The 15,750-nt window shown below is 42.8% G+C and overlaps 1 protein-coding gene across 4 annotated transcripts in view; it reads right to left on the minus strand.

Annotated features, from left to right (window-relative positions):
- The window catches only part of LOC135240176 (PDZ domain-containing protein 2-like), a 55,317-nt gene that overhangs the window by 11,851 nt on the left and 27,716 nt on the right, over window positions 1–15,750 (minus strand). For 2 of the 4 annotated variants that reach the window (XM_064309536.1, XM_064309539.1), the window contains exons 6-18: window positions 15,445–15,615; window positions 9,701–9,800; window positions 9,293–9,441; window positions 8,601–8,720; window positions 8,053–8,167; window positions 7,270–7,343; window positions 6,704–6,926; window positions 5,524–5,641; window positions 4,874–5,006; window positions 2,371–2,458; window positions 2,038–2,141; window positions 1,447–1,618; window positions 137–933 (exon numbers count right to left, since the gene is read on the minus strand). In XM_064309536.1, coding sequence (XP_064165606.1) covers window positions 137–933; window positions 1,447–1,618; window positions 2,038–2,141; window positions 2,371–2,458; window positions 4,874–5,006; window positions 5,524–5,641; window positions 6,704–6,926; window positions 7,270–7,343; window positions 8,053–8,167; window positions 8,601–8,720; window positions 9,293–9,441; window positions 9,701–9,800; window positions 15,445–15,615 — 2,364 coding nt within the window. The remainder of the gene's footprint in view (window positions 1–136; window positions 934–1,446; window positions 1,619–2,037; window positions 2,142–2,370; window positions 2,459–4,873; window positions 5,007–5,523; window positions 5,642–6,703; window positions 6,927–7,269; window positions 7,344–8,052; window positions 8,168–8,600; window positions 8,721–9,292; window positions 9,442–9,700; window positions 9,801–15,444; window positions 15,616–15,750) is intronic. The other 2 variants (XM_064309538.1, XM_064309537.1) reach the window with 2 other exon arrangements.

The raw sequence follows: 15,750 nt of genomic DNA on the forward strand, positions 1-15,750 counted from the left end.
CCAAAAAAAGTATACAATCACACATTTCTAATATTTTTCATTAACTCGTTATCTTAACATGCACTTTCTTCACAGCCCGGAGTGTTTGGTGATGTTTAACGTGCACTGCTAGCTGAAGATTAGCAGAATGGCATACTCTCTCTGCTGCCCCTCCAGGTCGTAAACCAGTGATCAGCACTTTCAGAGGGGAAGAATTTATCTCCAGGTCCAGGCCAAAGGACTCTGAGCCGCTCCTCTGTAAGAGCACGGTCTCGATGGTGCACACCCCGGCCAGCTCGCTGGACTCCGCCCTCTTGCAGTGGGGCTGCGGGCGAGCCGGGGGCCGCGCCCCACTCTGGGCAGGCTGTGGGGGCGGCTCCTCCCCCTTGGGGCGATGTGGCTGGCCGGGGCACTCGATGCTCATCATGCTCTTGACCCGCGTCACCGCCTTGTGCTCCAGTTTAGGCGAGCGCTTGGACTCGGCCTCTCGCTGGGGGTCTTTCTTCACCCCCAGGTTAGCGGCCGCCCCTCCCTCCTCCTGCTCCAGGCTGCGGATGGGCATGAAGGGGGACTCCGCCCCTGGTGGGGGGGGCTGGGCCAGCACTGCGGCTGCGTTGTCGCCGACGCTCCGTTGTAGCTCGCGCCCGTCGTGACTCCCCCCTGGCTCCCCAGCAGACACGCCGACGGCCACGGCGGGGTCTTCCGGGAGAATCCTCCTGTGCCCCGCCCTGCCCCAGGCCGCCGTGTCGTCCCTGGCCTGCCGCACGTCCTCGTCCGAGTCGCTGCCCTCGCCTTCAGAGCAGACGATGCGGCGCTGGCGCAGCAGGGGGCTGCGGACGGAGCCGGGGCTGCCACTCGCGCTGCCCCGGTGGGATGCGTCTGCCTGCGGGGCAGCTGGGCTCGAGGCCCTGCCACTGCCATCTGCGGCTCCACAGGCCACATCCTTCAGTGCTGCTGGAAGAGAAACGACAGCTGCCAATACTTCATCATCAAGATCACAGCCTCATAAGACAAAATGAACAAGATTCCACAAGTATTTATGAAAGAAGTTTTCAAAAGTATTCATGAAAGAGTAACACATTCTTGCTGCATAGAAATCTACCTACAAAAACTTGATTCAATAAACTAGAATGCTCACGGATTGGGAAATGAAAAAAAAGAATATTTAACAGTGCAGTGTGCAGTGCAATTTAACAGAATATTTCATGGTCTATGGCTCATAACTGAATTCTGACTACATCAATGCCAATTATGATGAACAACCCCACAAAAAGGTTAGCCATAAACAAATTTCCAGATTGCCAGATTGCATTGCCAGCTTTAGCCTTTGAGAGGCCCTAAGCAACATTTGATTTGGGGGTCACTTATGTCACTCCCTGGGTCAGGCTGGATCTGCCTATATCATTTGGAGTTGCAAACTAGGAGACAAATATACATAGGGGATAAAAAGATGGTAAAAGTTTGTACCTGCATCATGGGGCAATGTTCCATTACCCTCGATTGAGGCAGTGCAGCTCTTGACGCGGTGCAGGATGTCGCTGCTGGAGCTCGTCACCATAGTCTCAGAGAGAGAGGTCTGGCTGGGGACATCCTGTGAGAAGTACTGAGAGAGCTCTGCCTCAGAGCTCAGAGATCCTTGCTGTAGAGACAGAGAAAGATGACGGTAAACTTGAGAACAAACAGGTAATCTGATACTGAGGAAGTCATTCACAGCAGGTCATCATTTCTGGACAGGTTCTAGTATCCCAAGTATATCAGAACACCAATAGTCACTCAAACTAAATGAATCCAATGTTAGTAATATTGACAAATGGTAATTTTTTCACTTAAAGTTGAAGAAAACTAAATACAGTTGGTACTCAATCTATTTTTGAAGATTGACAGCCCTTATGCAGCAGAGATGTAGCTTTTAAAAAATAAACTCTTAATTCCTCTAAAAATATTTTTAAGCAATTAAGAATAAAACTACACACCCAGAAGCAGCAGTTATGCCAAAGCTAGTACTGAGAAATATAATATTGTAAGAGGCATGTATTTCATGATAAAGCTCCCTGTTACCCTGCTGGCTGGCTCCAGGAATCTCCTCATGGTCCAGCTGAGAGAGGAGGTCCCATCGCTCTGCCTGGCTCTGATGACTGGTGAGGGGGTCTTCGAGGGTAACCCTGGCCAAGAAGGGCAGACTCACAGTTAGACTGCTGTTAAACTTTAATCCAGCAAAGCTATGGTAGAAAAACAGCATCTGTGATCACTGCACACACGGATACAGGCACACATACAGCAAAAACATGGTGCATACAGTATGAATGTTCATTCATTCAGAATGCAAAGAAGATATTTCATTCCATTCCCTTCTTTGTTGTGTTGCTCTCAGGTTCTCAGCCGATCACATACCCAATGTGTGAGATGAGTGGCTGTCCTTATTTAGGCTCTCTCTCTGTGTGGTGCGAGTGATGGCTTCATCCATCTCTTGTTCAGAAACCTGGAGGATGGCCAGAGAAACATGAGAGGGAAATATAACACAAGATAAACGTGGTGTACATTTACTATTATCCTGTATTCCCAATCATTACTTGATAGTGTAACTGCACATTTGTGTTTATTGTTAATTGATGCATGTAACTATGCTCTGAAAAGATGAGCACAGGTTAAATATGTAGATAGAGAACACTAATATCTTGACCAGAAAGATGAAAAAGAACCTCTTCATAGCTGATTGCACAAACACTACACATCAATGAAAAAGCATCACCAGAGACTCTTCACACGGTGTCCATAATAACATTTCTTACAGAGATCCTACTGAATTACTCACTTACTCAAAATAGAAAGCTTTTGCTTTGTCTTCAATTCATGCAAATTATGCTTCTATTCACCACAAAGGCTAAGAAATTATTTACAAAGAACAGCTTGAGAGACATTTCTAGGATGTTTACAATGTACGTATTTGTCAACTGCGTTTGCAAAGCAATTTCTTTGGAATGATTAAGGCGTATTTCTTGAATTATTCCAAGTGTGCATGTTACTCTGGATTTTAGTTGCTTTGCAGAAAGAACAAGACATTTAATTACGCTCACCCTCAATATTTCTACATACACCAGACTTGCTTGTACACAAGTACATGTCCTCAGAATTTCAGAGCATCCTGTGCAGTGTGCACACCTCCAATACACTCACCTGTGGGCCAGAGACCCTTTCCTACACTTAAGGCCACAGAGTACTGCAGGACAGCTAGCGACAATATCTGGAGAGATGTATCTCTCTGACAACAGCTGGTAGACTGTGGGCTAGGAGCATCACTGGGAGGAGGTAATGCAACTTTTGCTGAAGGAACCACTGCTGGCTCAAACCAACCCTACTTCCTGTGGGACAGATTAGTTTGTACTTTCTGCAGACTTGTGGTCATAGTTGACTAACGAGTTAGCCCAATTTCCAACCCGCGACAACAGCCTGAGTAAGAGTCTGTTTGTAGCTGTTATATTTCCCCCTTGAGTGTCCTCTCTCCACTGCATCATTTGGCACATATTTCTGAACCAAAATCGAGGCCAGTACAAATGCATTTTTGAATAATCTGTTTTGTGATGTTCTTGGGAGTGTATTCACAACAGCTGGTTGCAGGGCAGCCCCAACTCTGACTCCCCATATAATATTCTGAGTGCATGCCAGTGAGGTGACAGCATTAACCAATCAGTAAAAGGTTTTTTCTTTTGATAATGAACTGCTGTATTTGGGTTTGTAATTTAATATCACACAATATATTGCCTTCACAATTCTTTTCTGAATCTAATTTAAAAAGTATTCTGAGGAGCTGAAGGTTCATGAAATAGTTTAAGGCAGACAGGCTAAATAACCAGTTCACAAACACTTTTTAAGGGAGTGGGGTAAATTAATCATAATAAAAATATAACTTTGTGCCAAAAAGGAAATACATTCTTTCAAATAAGTGGGGAATATAGTTCATTTCCTAAGTGTACTGTGAGAGGATTTAAATTTAACTGTGGTAATACATCCGTGCTGTAAATGAATATTATTAGTAACAGCTGTCTGGTCACAGGACAACACAAAACACAAGTAATCTTTATAACCATATTTCAGTGATGGTCCATATTCATTATATAACATGTTAAACAATACTATACACTATGGTTTCAGAAATAAGCAGTAAAAACACAGATTTATGTTTTATTTTACAGAGGAAAGACATCCAAGAAAGTATTTATACTGCCATAAGCCTTTGAACACATATAGAGACCATTTTAAGCCCACAGACCACACACCACAAAGAAAATAATTTATTACTGAACACAGCATATGTGAAATGACACATTCTGCCTTAACCCAAACAAAACAGGCGGACTAGTGCCCTGATGGGTCTGTGCAGAGGAAAGTAAAAGGGATGCTGTTTAGATTTTGTGGCATTATATAATTTATGTGATGAGGTAATTAGCACATTAATATGGTTGATTGAAGGTTCCCTGACTATGACCCATAGCACAGCTGGAGTATAGATGAAGGTGTTGACTTGTTATTGAGTTTGCCTGAAGAAAATGGCTGTCAGGCCTGAAACAAATTATGATATTTTGCCATTGCATGTTCATTGCTATTGCTATCGTTTGGAATGACTGCAAGGGCCTAGCCTAAGTTTGGTTAAAATGCTTTGTTTTATTCAAATGCTGCAAAGATATGATACGTAATGCGGCATAAATAAATATGCTGTCTAAAAGTACAGTGTGATACACTGTCTAATATTTTTGTCAAAACTGCATTTTTGAGGGACACATGGGACTCCACTATGACTGCCGATCTGTGCTCATGAACTACAGTACTGATTTGTTTGCGTTGTATATGTTCATTAATGAATGTATTGGTAAATTCGGAAGGTTCCGGAGGCCCGCACCTTTGGGTTGGGGTGCCGGCTGATGATGAGGCTGACGGGACCGGGCCCACACTCGGTCAGGATGGCGTAGGCCTCGCTCAGGGCTGCATGGCGTAGACTCACAGAGTCCACCTCCAGAATCTGATCCCCTCGACTGCAATTAAACAGACGCGCAGCAGGGATTCAAACAGGCATATCCAGATCGGCTCATTTGCTCATGACTCCCTCTGACGCTGGTAAGGAGTCATGTTTTTTTTTTTTAACACAACAGTGAGGAAAACTCCCTATGCGTGTGTTCATACACATTCAGACAGGCACGCATTCACGCATGCGTGCGCACGCACACACACACACACACACACACACACACTCACACACACCGATCTCAAAGTTAGTCAGTATTTCTGTTTTTCAAATAGCATGCCAAACGTAAGTCTCATTTCTGTCAGTAACATCTCTGAGGCCATCCTTTCCTGCTGCATTAACTGTGACATTCTCTGCATTCACCACCTCATTTATTCTGACATGACAAATTATATAAATATTGTACTTTTTCAACAGGGTTTGCATATGAAAAATAACACAGATCGGACATATCTTAAATATGATTACACTGAAAATGTACTGAGATACAGAAGACAAACAGCGGTGTAGCAGACGTCGATTCTCACCTGAGTCTGCCGTCCATTTTGGCGACGGAGCCAGGGGCCAGGCTGTGGATGTAGATGCCTGGGGCACTGTTCTCCAAAGTGAGACAGCAGGCCCCAATTCCCAGGCCTACTCCTGGCTCTGAAATACAGGAGAACTTACAGTCAAAGGAGGTTCAACGCAGCTCTATTTGAAAATTATTTTCAAACTGAAATGCAACACAAGGCATTCCAGGAGGTCAAGCGAAAGACAGGATAGATTGTTCTAATCTGAACAAACAGGCAAGATGAGCCAGTGAAGTCTGGCATAGATGGAGAAGCAATAACCGAGAAAGGACTGGCATAACCACTCGACATAAATAATAAAATAATAAAACTGGCTTACAGAATAGGAATGTTAACATAAACATGTCAATTGCAGTTGGGCTTAATGCCACTTTTTCAAAAACTATCAAACTAAAATGTGGCTGAAGACACTGAGAGGGTTACATTAAGGTCAGCCAAATATTCGTTGGTTGCAAATGATAGCTAACTTATCAAGCTAACAAAGTTGGTTAACTTAGCGTAATTTAGCGATTATCGCTAGCCAAAAAGCGGCAGCAAAAAGTGGCAGCAACTACACTGTGAAAAAGGGACAAAATGACCATGTTCACATGACATGTCACATTGGCCAATCAGAGAAAAAACTATGGCCATGAAAAAAGTTCTGTTTTGAGAAGGCAGTTTCCTTTCTATTTCTTGTACAGTTCTGAGGTTTTAACACTGCATGACCCTCCTACTCACTGTTTTCATCAGTGTGGATGTCTAAAGGCGGGACTGAGGACTGCTGTACAGTTAATGATTACTAATTATCAATAATGGCATAATAATGGCAATATTCAGTTTGCAGTCAGTTGACCTTAATAAATGTTAGTTAATGGGTAACACAATGACACCAGGGTGGCCTGGTTAAGGATAATCCACCAACATTACAATATGCACTGACACAGAAACACAGAGATAGTCATATTTTACCTTGATTTTGCCTTGTATTTCCTAAGACTGGACTAACATCAATACTCTTTCTTTAAGGAAGCATAACAAACATATTGATTTACCAAGCATTAATACTGTATTGATCATAATCATAATGGTGTAATCAGATGAGCGTCCCCCTGAGTCACAGGTGAATTATAAGAGGACAGTTTCTGACATCAGTCAGTACCTTTGTTGAGTGTGACTTCCATGATGATGCAGTCCTTTGGGCCAGGCCCCTTGCGGCAGGTCGCGTCCCCGTCCTCGGAGCCCAGTGGGACAGGCGTCCCCCCGCTGGTGTTGGAGTTGGGTGTGCTGGAGCGGCTCAGCATGGTGGGGGTGGGGCAGGGTGTCAGACTGGGGCTACGCAAACGCGTGCGCACGGTCAGCGTGACCACGCCCTTCTTCAGCTGCTGGGGGGACAAGACGACACTGATTATAGGAACACGTTCTCACGCCTGGGCAAACGTCCCAGCTGAGTGCTGAGGAAAATAGTGTCAAGTGTACAAGCAGCACAGCTACATCCGAGCACACTAACAAGTGAATACATGTGCATGTGCACATGCTATACAAGTGGTTCTCTATATTTGCTTTGTTGTGGGCTAAAGTATAATATTGATCGCATTAAGGTGGGGAATGAAATAATAATGTCAATTTGCCGCAGTGAATGAACACCAAACCAGTCGTGCTGCTGTATGGTACAGAGAGCCCCGAATGACAGGCTGAAGGACACAGTACGACTTAGTCAGCAGGTACCTTGAAGGTCTGTATCGCCTGCTGGTGAGTCAGGCCCTGCAACGATTCTCCATTCACCTCCAGGATCTCATCACCTAAGAGAGAGACATACGAGGGCGGATCAACCATGTCAGAGCGAATGAGGCACGACACGAGGGTGTGGTCATTCACGCTTCGTTTCCTAAGGACTGGCAGGAGTTCTAATGGGGAAGGACATAGTGAAAACGTAAGTTGGCTTCAGATAGTTTGGCAAGTCTCCCAATCCCATTACTCCAGCATGCAATGGGACACCCTCATAACAGCCAAAGAGACCCCACAGCTCTCTAGAATATTAAATGTGAATGCGTGATTATGGCTCAGGTCTTAGAAATTCGTTTTGTATTTAAACCCACAGAATTTCCAGAGTCAACAGAAAGTATTTATAGATTAATAATAGGTAACATCCTCCCAAAGAAGCCACACATTTTAAGTTGCTGACAGGTGGCACAGGATCAGCCCAAATTCAGAAGTGAGATCACATCTCCTTGTTGATCCTATTTTGTTTCATATTATTCCAGCACTATATTACCCGCCTCAAAAAGGGTTTGAATTTCAATCCCCAAAAAAGAATAATATAATAATAATAATAATAATAATAAGATGGACTTCACATGAATGGTCAATGAATTAGAAAAAGGTCAACTATTCAGGGGAAGAGGTTCAGTTATAGACCAGGTATATGCCTGTATTTTCTGTGTTTGGCATTACATCTCATGAAATACATGAATGTGAAAGACAGAAAACTGAGACTCAGTGAGGACATACCCTCCTTCAGCCTCCCGTCTGCCGCAGCGGCTCCATTGGGGAAAATGGTTTTCACAAAAATCCCCATCCGTCCACGAGCTGAGTCCTGTCCCCCTACAATGCTGAATCCCAGACCCTGACACACACAGCACACACTCAGCACACTCAACACAAGACTACACTGCAGCGTGCTGACTTACCCTTCTCAATACAGTCAAATCAAGCTCATGACACACAAAAACAACTAATCACACAACATACATCCTAATACATGATATAAAGTGGAAACTTTTAGGTGGGACAAAAAACATTTAATATAAAATACAAAATAAAGGTGCACTTACTGCTAACAGGAATAAAAACAATACAGGATTTTACATTTAAATAACAGAATAAACAAAAGCAGCTGCTCAGATGATTCACGTTCAACTAAAGATTACACACGCTGAGATCTTAAGCATGTCCTTTTCATATGTAAAATGGAAAGGTCTACATCTTAGATCATTATTGCACGTGGCGTCACAAGGCATCCCTGTTCACAGTGTTCGCAGCGAGTAGCAGGCTCTCACCTTGCCCTGTCCTTTCATCAGCACTATATTGGAGATAATAGACGGCTGGGCCAGTCGCCATGGAGACTCCACTTGAACAGTGCTCAGAGAACGTGCTGATTTCTTCACGATTTGATATTCCTGAGTGGGGTAAATGAAGGAGAAGCACGGGCTGAATCAAACACAGCACAAAATTCAATTTGTCTATTGGTACAGTAACCGCAGCCTGAACCAAAGCTGCGCTGCCATTTTCACACTAGCCTCGGCCTACAACAGATCTATGTTTTAAGTACATTTAAAGTATGTGTACAGTACAGGAGGGTATAGTTTCAGTGTTGCAGTGTACGATTGCTAAATCTCCTCCTGTTTATGACTCCTCTATGTTTGTGGTTACTCTAGTTATGGGAGAGGCACTGAATTTAAGCAGAAAAATTGAGGAAAGGTCACATTGCCAATTTATCAGTATAGAGCTGCCAACTTAATTTAGCTTTTTAAATATACGTAGAGGCAGTATGCATATTTGAAAATATGAGTGGAATTGCTGGTGCTAGTGAGAACTAGTGCTATCCATTAACAGGAACAGTATTACATATAGATGGCAGGGTTGCCATACAGGTAGCATGGAGTTTTATGTTTGAGCAGGTCTGTATGTGCTTGTGTTTTTTATGTAATGTGTGTGTTTGTTTTTGTTTGTTTATTGTTTTTTAACCGACCTGTCGGACGCCGACAGTATCGAGTTGCTGGGGCAGGGAGTGTTTGCGCCCGCCTCGCGTTGGCTTCTCCGCCATGTCAGACCCAGAGTCCCCGTTCTCTACGATCAGCTCGTCGTCCTCTCCGACTGACTCTAAACGGCTGCCCCCACCTGACACAAAGCAATGATCAGAACGTCACATTGTGTTCTTTTATTACATGCACATGCTGTGTTTGTGTGTGTGTGTGTGTGTGTGTGCGTTTGCCATTACCCATTATTTTATCACGCACCTTTATTCCTATTAACAAACTCAGTCAACAGTATTCTGTGGTGTCTTCTAGTCAGCCATATTCTGTTGTGTCTCATAATCAACAGTAGTCTGTCAGCAGTGTTAGGTGTCCTGATTTCTCAGGAAGTGTGCGTGCCTGACCTTGAGATCGACTGCGGAATTTCATGGGTGTCGGGCTGCGACAGCATCCCTTGGGTCCCTCTATGCGCCCCCGCTCCCCCAGTTTATCCAGATCTTTGATCTGCAAGCGAAAGGACAATCAGCCCAACCTTCCCCACGCACCAGCTCAGTGGACCTCCCAGTGCCTGACTCAAATTGGACACTGTGAGCAGGACATTTGGAAAGAAATCAAGAGAAGAACAAAAATTAAGCTACTTCTTTGAGCCTGTGGTATATCATATTTCTTAAGACCCACGTCTGATATCTCCAGGAGAACAGTCAGGCTTGATTAAGGAACATGACGTAGGAGAGCCCGAGAAGCTAATTTCAAGACCTCACAATTGAGTGGAAAATCATTCCTTAGAAACAAGAGGACCTGACAGGCCACGTAGGATTTTGAGTTCCAAGCCAAGAGGGAAATGTGGCTTGGACTGGTGAGACAGTAAACTTGCCTGTTTTTCTAGTCTTCCTGGGGCAGCTTTCGAGCACGATACATGGAACAGTTCAAATAGATTATATGGGAAACTGGGAATCTTTAGTAGCTTGTCATGATTTCTAGTTAAACTACTGTCATCAATGCCCACAGATGATTTGCAAAAGACTGACCATCCTTATTCTCTCTGGCATATGGATTAGCCACATACAACTACCTTTGTGGTATCATCCAGAGCAACTTACTGTACAATGTTCGTGAAAACCTTGAAATGAATCTCAGCCACAAACCAAACCATGAAAATAAGTTGCATTTTCATCCTGCAACTATCATTTTGCCCAATTAATCGTTTCTGTTTCCAAACATTCACATTTACCAAAGCAATATAGCCTACTTCTTGTGCTCTGAACAAAACTAATTATTCACACAAAGAAAAAAAGAATCAAATTCCTTTTGACTGTGATGCATTTTTCGAAACGTTTCAAAGACTCTTTGAAATGTTCTGGAATTAGTTTTACATTGCCCTGCATGAAAAATCCCTGAAAGGTAGTGGCTGTTATGAATGGAGCAGACAAAGAAATAAAATGCACATCTGATATTCATTGAAAGCAAATTCACCAGTGACATCATCCAGAGGTCTGGAAAAACAGTTCTTTCGATGAGAACACTTCGAAAGTGGTCAGTGTTTGTGAGCAACCAACCCTTTTTATTCAAATTTGTCAGCGTCTCTTTTAATGCTTCCCAGGTATTTTGTGGATTTGAAGGCTGCATTTGTGTTTTTAAATGTCAATGAACTGCCTCTGAGTTAGCTTTTCTTTCTGCTCCACATGGCTAGAACCAGATGTGGAATCCATCTTCTATCCATTTTTAATAAAAAATATTCCAGCTGAGAATTCACTGGGTCTGTTACCTCAATCAGCAGGGCCTCTTCCCACAGACAAATTCTCTGGAACCCTCCTATTCTTAATACAACTGAAACTAAATATGGTTGGAAAGACAGATACATCAATGGTGAAACATCTGGGGAATTTATACCCAGACACCTATTGTCATTTTTCAAGGCAAAGAAGTACAAATATTCAGGTTACTCCTCAGGAATGTTAAAGAAAAATTACCTGAATGACAAGTAAATGCATTCATCTCTTGCACTTAAAGCAGTAAAGTGTGGACAAAGGATAATATCTCTGTTAAGAATACTGAATATTAAATGAAAAGTGCGATAAACAATGGATAACAGGACTGGTTCAAGAAAGAGAACATGGAACTATTCGTAAAAGTATTGTACCTTATCGGACCTGTGTTTTGTAGTTGTCCCAATGACCTTCGGTATGCACTTATTGTACGTCACTTTGGATAAAAGCGTCTGCCAAATAAATTTAATGTAATGTTATGTGATGTAATATTACACAAAGGCTACAATGCTTCCCTAAATGATGCCTTTAAAATTTCAAATTGTGAAATGAATCCAATAATTTCTAAAATGTTATATCAAAAGTAAAATACTTAACAATATATGTGCAGTTTTGCGTGCTTGAAACGGTGACTAAATTACATAGCTAATAAAAATATCAGGGACCTTATGCTGAATAACAATCTTATGAGCCTACTGCCATATTTGAACTCAAACAATGCACACATTTGTGCTTGCACAAATGAGCATAATTCTGTCAGTATACATTTCCTTGTAGAATTCCAATGCAGTGATTGGCTTCAGTATTTTCATCTGATATGAGTAACTGAACTACTTCATTGTTTTTCTAAAAAAAAAACACACACACAGAAAGACGAAACTTTATACAGCACATTTCATGAAGTTGATGAGGTAATGAAGAGTCCCTCACAGTGACATTTCCTGTATCCATTCTCATTTGGCATCACTTTGAACTGCTGACATCTATTTAAACTTCCTGAAAAGGTCAAATATGTAAAAAAATATATATATACATAGATATAAATAAGCACAAGTTAATGGTAGAACAGACAGAGGGGCGGTGCTAAACATTTAGTGGTCTGGTTTTCTACAGAGGTCATTCAGGGGGCACCAGCTCCAAACAATAGAGGTGGTTTGAGAAATGCTGGAGGGGCACAGAGCAGAGCGAGAGGCCAAAATCAGCAGGAGAAGCTACTTGAGTACAGTGTCGTAGCACAGGAAGGCCAAAGGTCAAACACAAGACTCAAGAGACTGGAATTTCTGGACTTGGTCCTCAAATGAGTAGACAGGATGATCTAATTTCAAAAAGACGACAAGAATTTCTCCCATGTCTGGAAGTGATCAGTTTACAGGTTCACACCCGTTTTGTGTTTCAGAAACAAAACCATAATTGTAACTATAAACTGAAATGGTTATATGTGGTTATTCAAAGCTCAGTTATTCATAGCCTCCCTGTGTGAAAGGAACTACCAGCAGAATACATAACAATTAAAATTCCTTGACGCAAAGTCAGAAAAATATTTTGCTGTTAATTTTAGTCGTAAATGTGTTATCTGCAGAAAGGGTTATTCCATGCCACTGCCAAAATGATTAAAACCCACAACGTGTGAAGCGCCAGCTACCTAATTTTTCATGAATTTAGCGGCTAATTCACATGTGATATCCAGAAATGTCATCATCTGCTCATTAGCCAGCGTAATGTGCAGGTTACTGCCAAAATAAATAAAACTCCAACCATAGTTAGTAGCCTTCTCTGTAAAGTTCTTAACAGTTTTCTTGATGAAACTGCTTGTGTCATAGATTAATATTTGCAGTCAACTTATTCAGAGTTTCTTGTCTGTTTTACATTTCAAACCAATGCAAAATCCTCACAGTATTATTTACAGGATTATTTATTTTCAGCCACACCTGCATCTTACCATGACCTTACCCACTGTCCCTCCAGAAACATCAGCAAGTTCACCAGTCTTAAGCTTGGCTCTGACTTGGCGATAATTCCTCCAATTTTAACTTGACTGCAGTCAAGTCGACTGGAACCTGTCGGGCTGATGTTTGGCACTAATTTGTGTGAAAGGACTGAAGACTCACGATTTTCCTGACCCCCGGTCGACCCCTGACCAGACAGGGCATGAGAGATTTTTTCAAACATTGTTTGATTGTGTTGGCTGATTCAAAGGCTGAGTTGCGTAGTGTGAGTTGGTGAAAGACTGATATCCGAGACCGACCTTGGCCACAGCCAATGGGATTTCAGCTCAAGAGGAAGATAAACAAATCAGGCAGAAAGTACTCACTTTAGCAACAACAACAACTCCAACTCTTTTTGAACTGTTCCCAGTCACCTAGTGTGAACATCATCACAACGGCAAAGCAAGGCCGATCATCAAGACCGGTCTGACCTGCCTTCGTCGGCAACGACTAGAACAGTCACCGAGTGTGAACCAAGCTTAAGTCACTGAAGCTTCCACCAAACATGCCCCAAGAACCACCTCTATTATTACTTTCAAAGTCACTGAGATCTGTTCTTCTCGCCAATGAGTCCAAAATAATAGGCATCTGGGTCTGCCCAGCACTTTTATATCGACCATGAGCATTCTGAGATGTTATGTGCTTGTTGTCTCTCAGTTCAATGAAAAGCTATACCAATGATTTTCTTTAGTTGTTCGGTTAGGGATTGCAAACTTCATAAACTTCAAACTTGACCAGGTTTCAGTCTATCTATACTTAATGCAGTGATCGAACATTTCTTCTTTTCAGGTGCAGATATGCAGCTGTGTGCCCTTCACAGATATTACAGGTTTGTATTTTTTTAATAATGCAACTGGAGTTGTACAAGCAGGTATCAAACCTGTTCAAATGTATGGTGCAACTCCACAACAGGGCTGCAATTAGCTCACTGAATAAAGAATACAGGTCTTTCCAATGGGGCCAAAGTAAATCAAACAAATTGCAACTTTTCCTGGTACTAACAGCATCTATATGGAACAGGCATACTCACTAATATTAGCCTACATACACACAATAACACACATTCAGTAAATATTGAGTAAGGGTGACAAACCATTCCTTGCCCAGCATAGCATGTATTATACCATACTCCCTAAACAAGAGAGCGGTGTGCCCTGGCCTCTGTAATAATGGGAAGCAGAGAGACTCTCGATTCAGAACCAGAGGTGGTTTCTGTAATTCTGCCAGGCACCAGTTCTGTTCCGACACAAACCAAGCCTATTTCACTCGTTCCGGCAGGAACCCCATCTGCCCAACAACAGAGAACAGGAAATGAACAGGAGCACACGCCTCCTCACCTCCTCATCATCTGCCTACTGGAGTCCACTGTATGTTGTGCTTCGACGCAACGAGAAAGACAAAGGCTAGCAACAGCTTTTGAAAGTGTGATAACGCATGACAACATAGCGTACGCATCCAGAATCTCTAAAAAGGGCTTTGGCTGTATTTAATTGCCCAACTGACTTAAACTGCCAGCAGGAATGCTAATGTCATTAAGGAGCACACGGGAGCGGTGCACAGTTTCTAGCTGAGAGAAGAGGAACGCTGTGGTGGGGGGCTGACCCACTTTGCTCTTCTTTAATGAGGGCTCCAAAGAGAGAGACACGTAGCAGTAATTGGCACCGCTTCCCCCTTGCCCTCATTACTGGCTGTCAACAATGGCCTGGACCCAGCCACAAGTCAACTGTGCATTCATTATTCCTTTTCATTTGCAGACTGAATCTTCAGGCTTTGCTGATTCATCATCAATCTTTAAATCAGAACTATGAATAGCTGTTTGCTGTTTCCTCTTTGAACACACAGTCACAATGCTTATAAATAGCGCATTCAATTAAATAATTTATGTTATATTTCTGGTGTCATTGTTAGCTGTTTGTCATGTTTATAGAATTGTAATACAACTTAAAAGATGTGTTTTCAACATTACAGACAACAGGCCAAGCAATGTATCGCACCTCCAAGCCACTGAAGATTTAAAAAAAGAATCGACAAAGATCATCATGAAGTGTCCTACTTAAACATTCTGCAGAATCAACTAGCCCAAGCGTAAGCATTTACTAAATGCCTATTTACCACCAGAAACACCAAGGCCAAAACCATCTATGCCACTGTCCATACACATCATGAACAACCCCGTTTCGGTACTGCAGCAAAGATACTGGTAAGTGAGATTAGATAACTGAACAAGAAAAAAAGGAAAGATTTCGGTATAGAGAGAGAGAGAGAGAGAGAGAGAGAGAGCACACAAGAGAGAGAGAGAGAGAGAGAGACAGAGAAAGAGAGAGAGAGAGAGAGAGAGAGAGAGAGAAAGAGCACCACTGAGAATAAGATGCGGAATTAGAGGTGTTGCGAACGCACCGTGTCCAGGCTTGGCAGGGGGAGGCTACCGGTCGCCGCGTCGTTGCCATCGGGCTCCACGTTCTCTTTGTCGTCCGTTAGAGACGGAGAGGCATCCTGGGATGAGCACGTGCTCACCAGGTCCGGCAGGCTGGTGGACGGGTATTTGTGGAAATCAACATTGGACTCCTCCTGCATCAAAAGGAGGTACTGTATATGGTTACATTCGCCAGCGCAAGTGTGTGAGCGTGTGTGTGTGTGCGGAACAGTGTATTTTTAACTTTATGTCAGAAAGCACTTTGCTGTAGCCCATTAAGTTCTCTTCAA

Source organism: Anguilla rostrata, chromosome 14 (assembly GCF_018555375.3).
Source record: "Anguilla rostrata isolate EN2019 chromosome 14, ASM1855537v3, whole genome shotgun sequence".
NCBI lineage: Eukaryota > Metazoa > Chordata > Actinopteri > Anguilliformes > Anguillidae > Anguilla > Anguilla rostrata.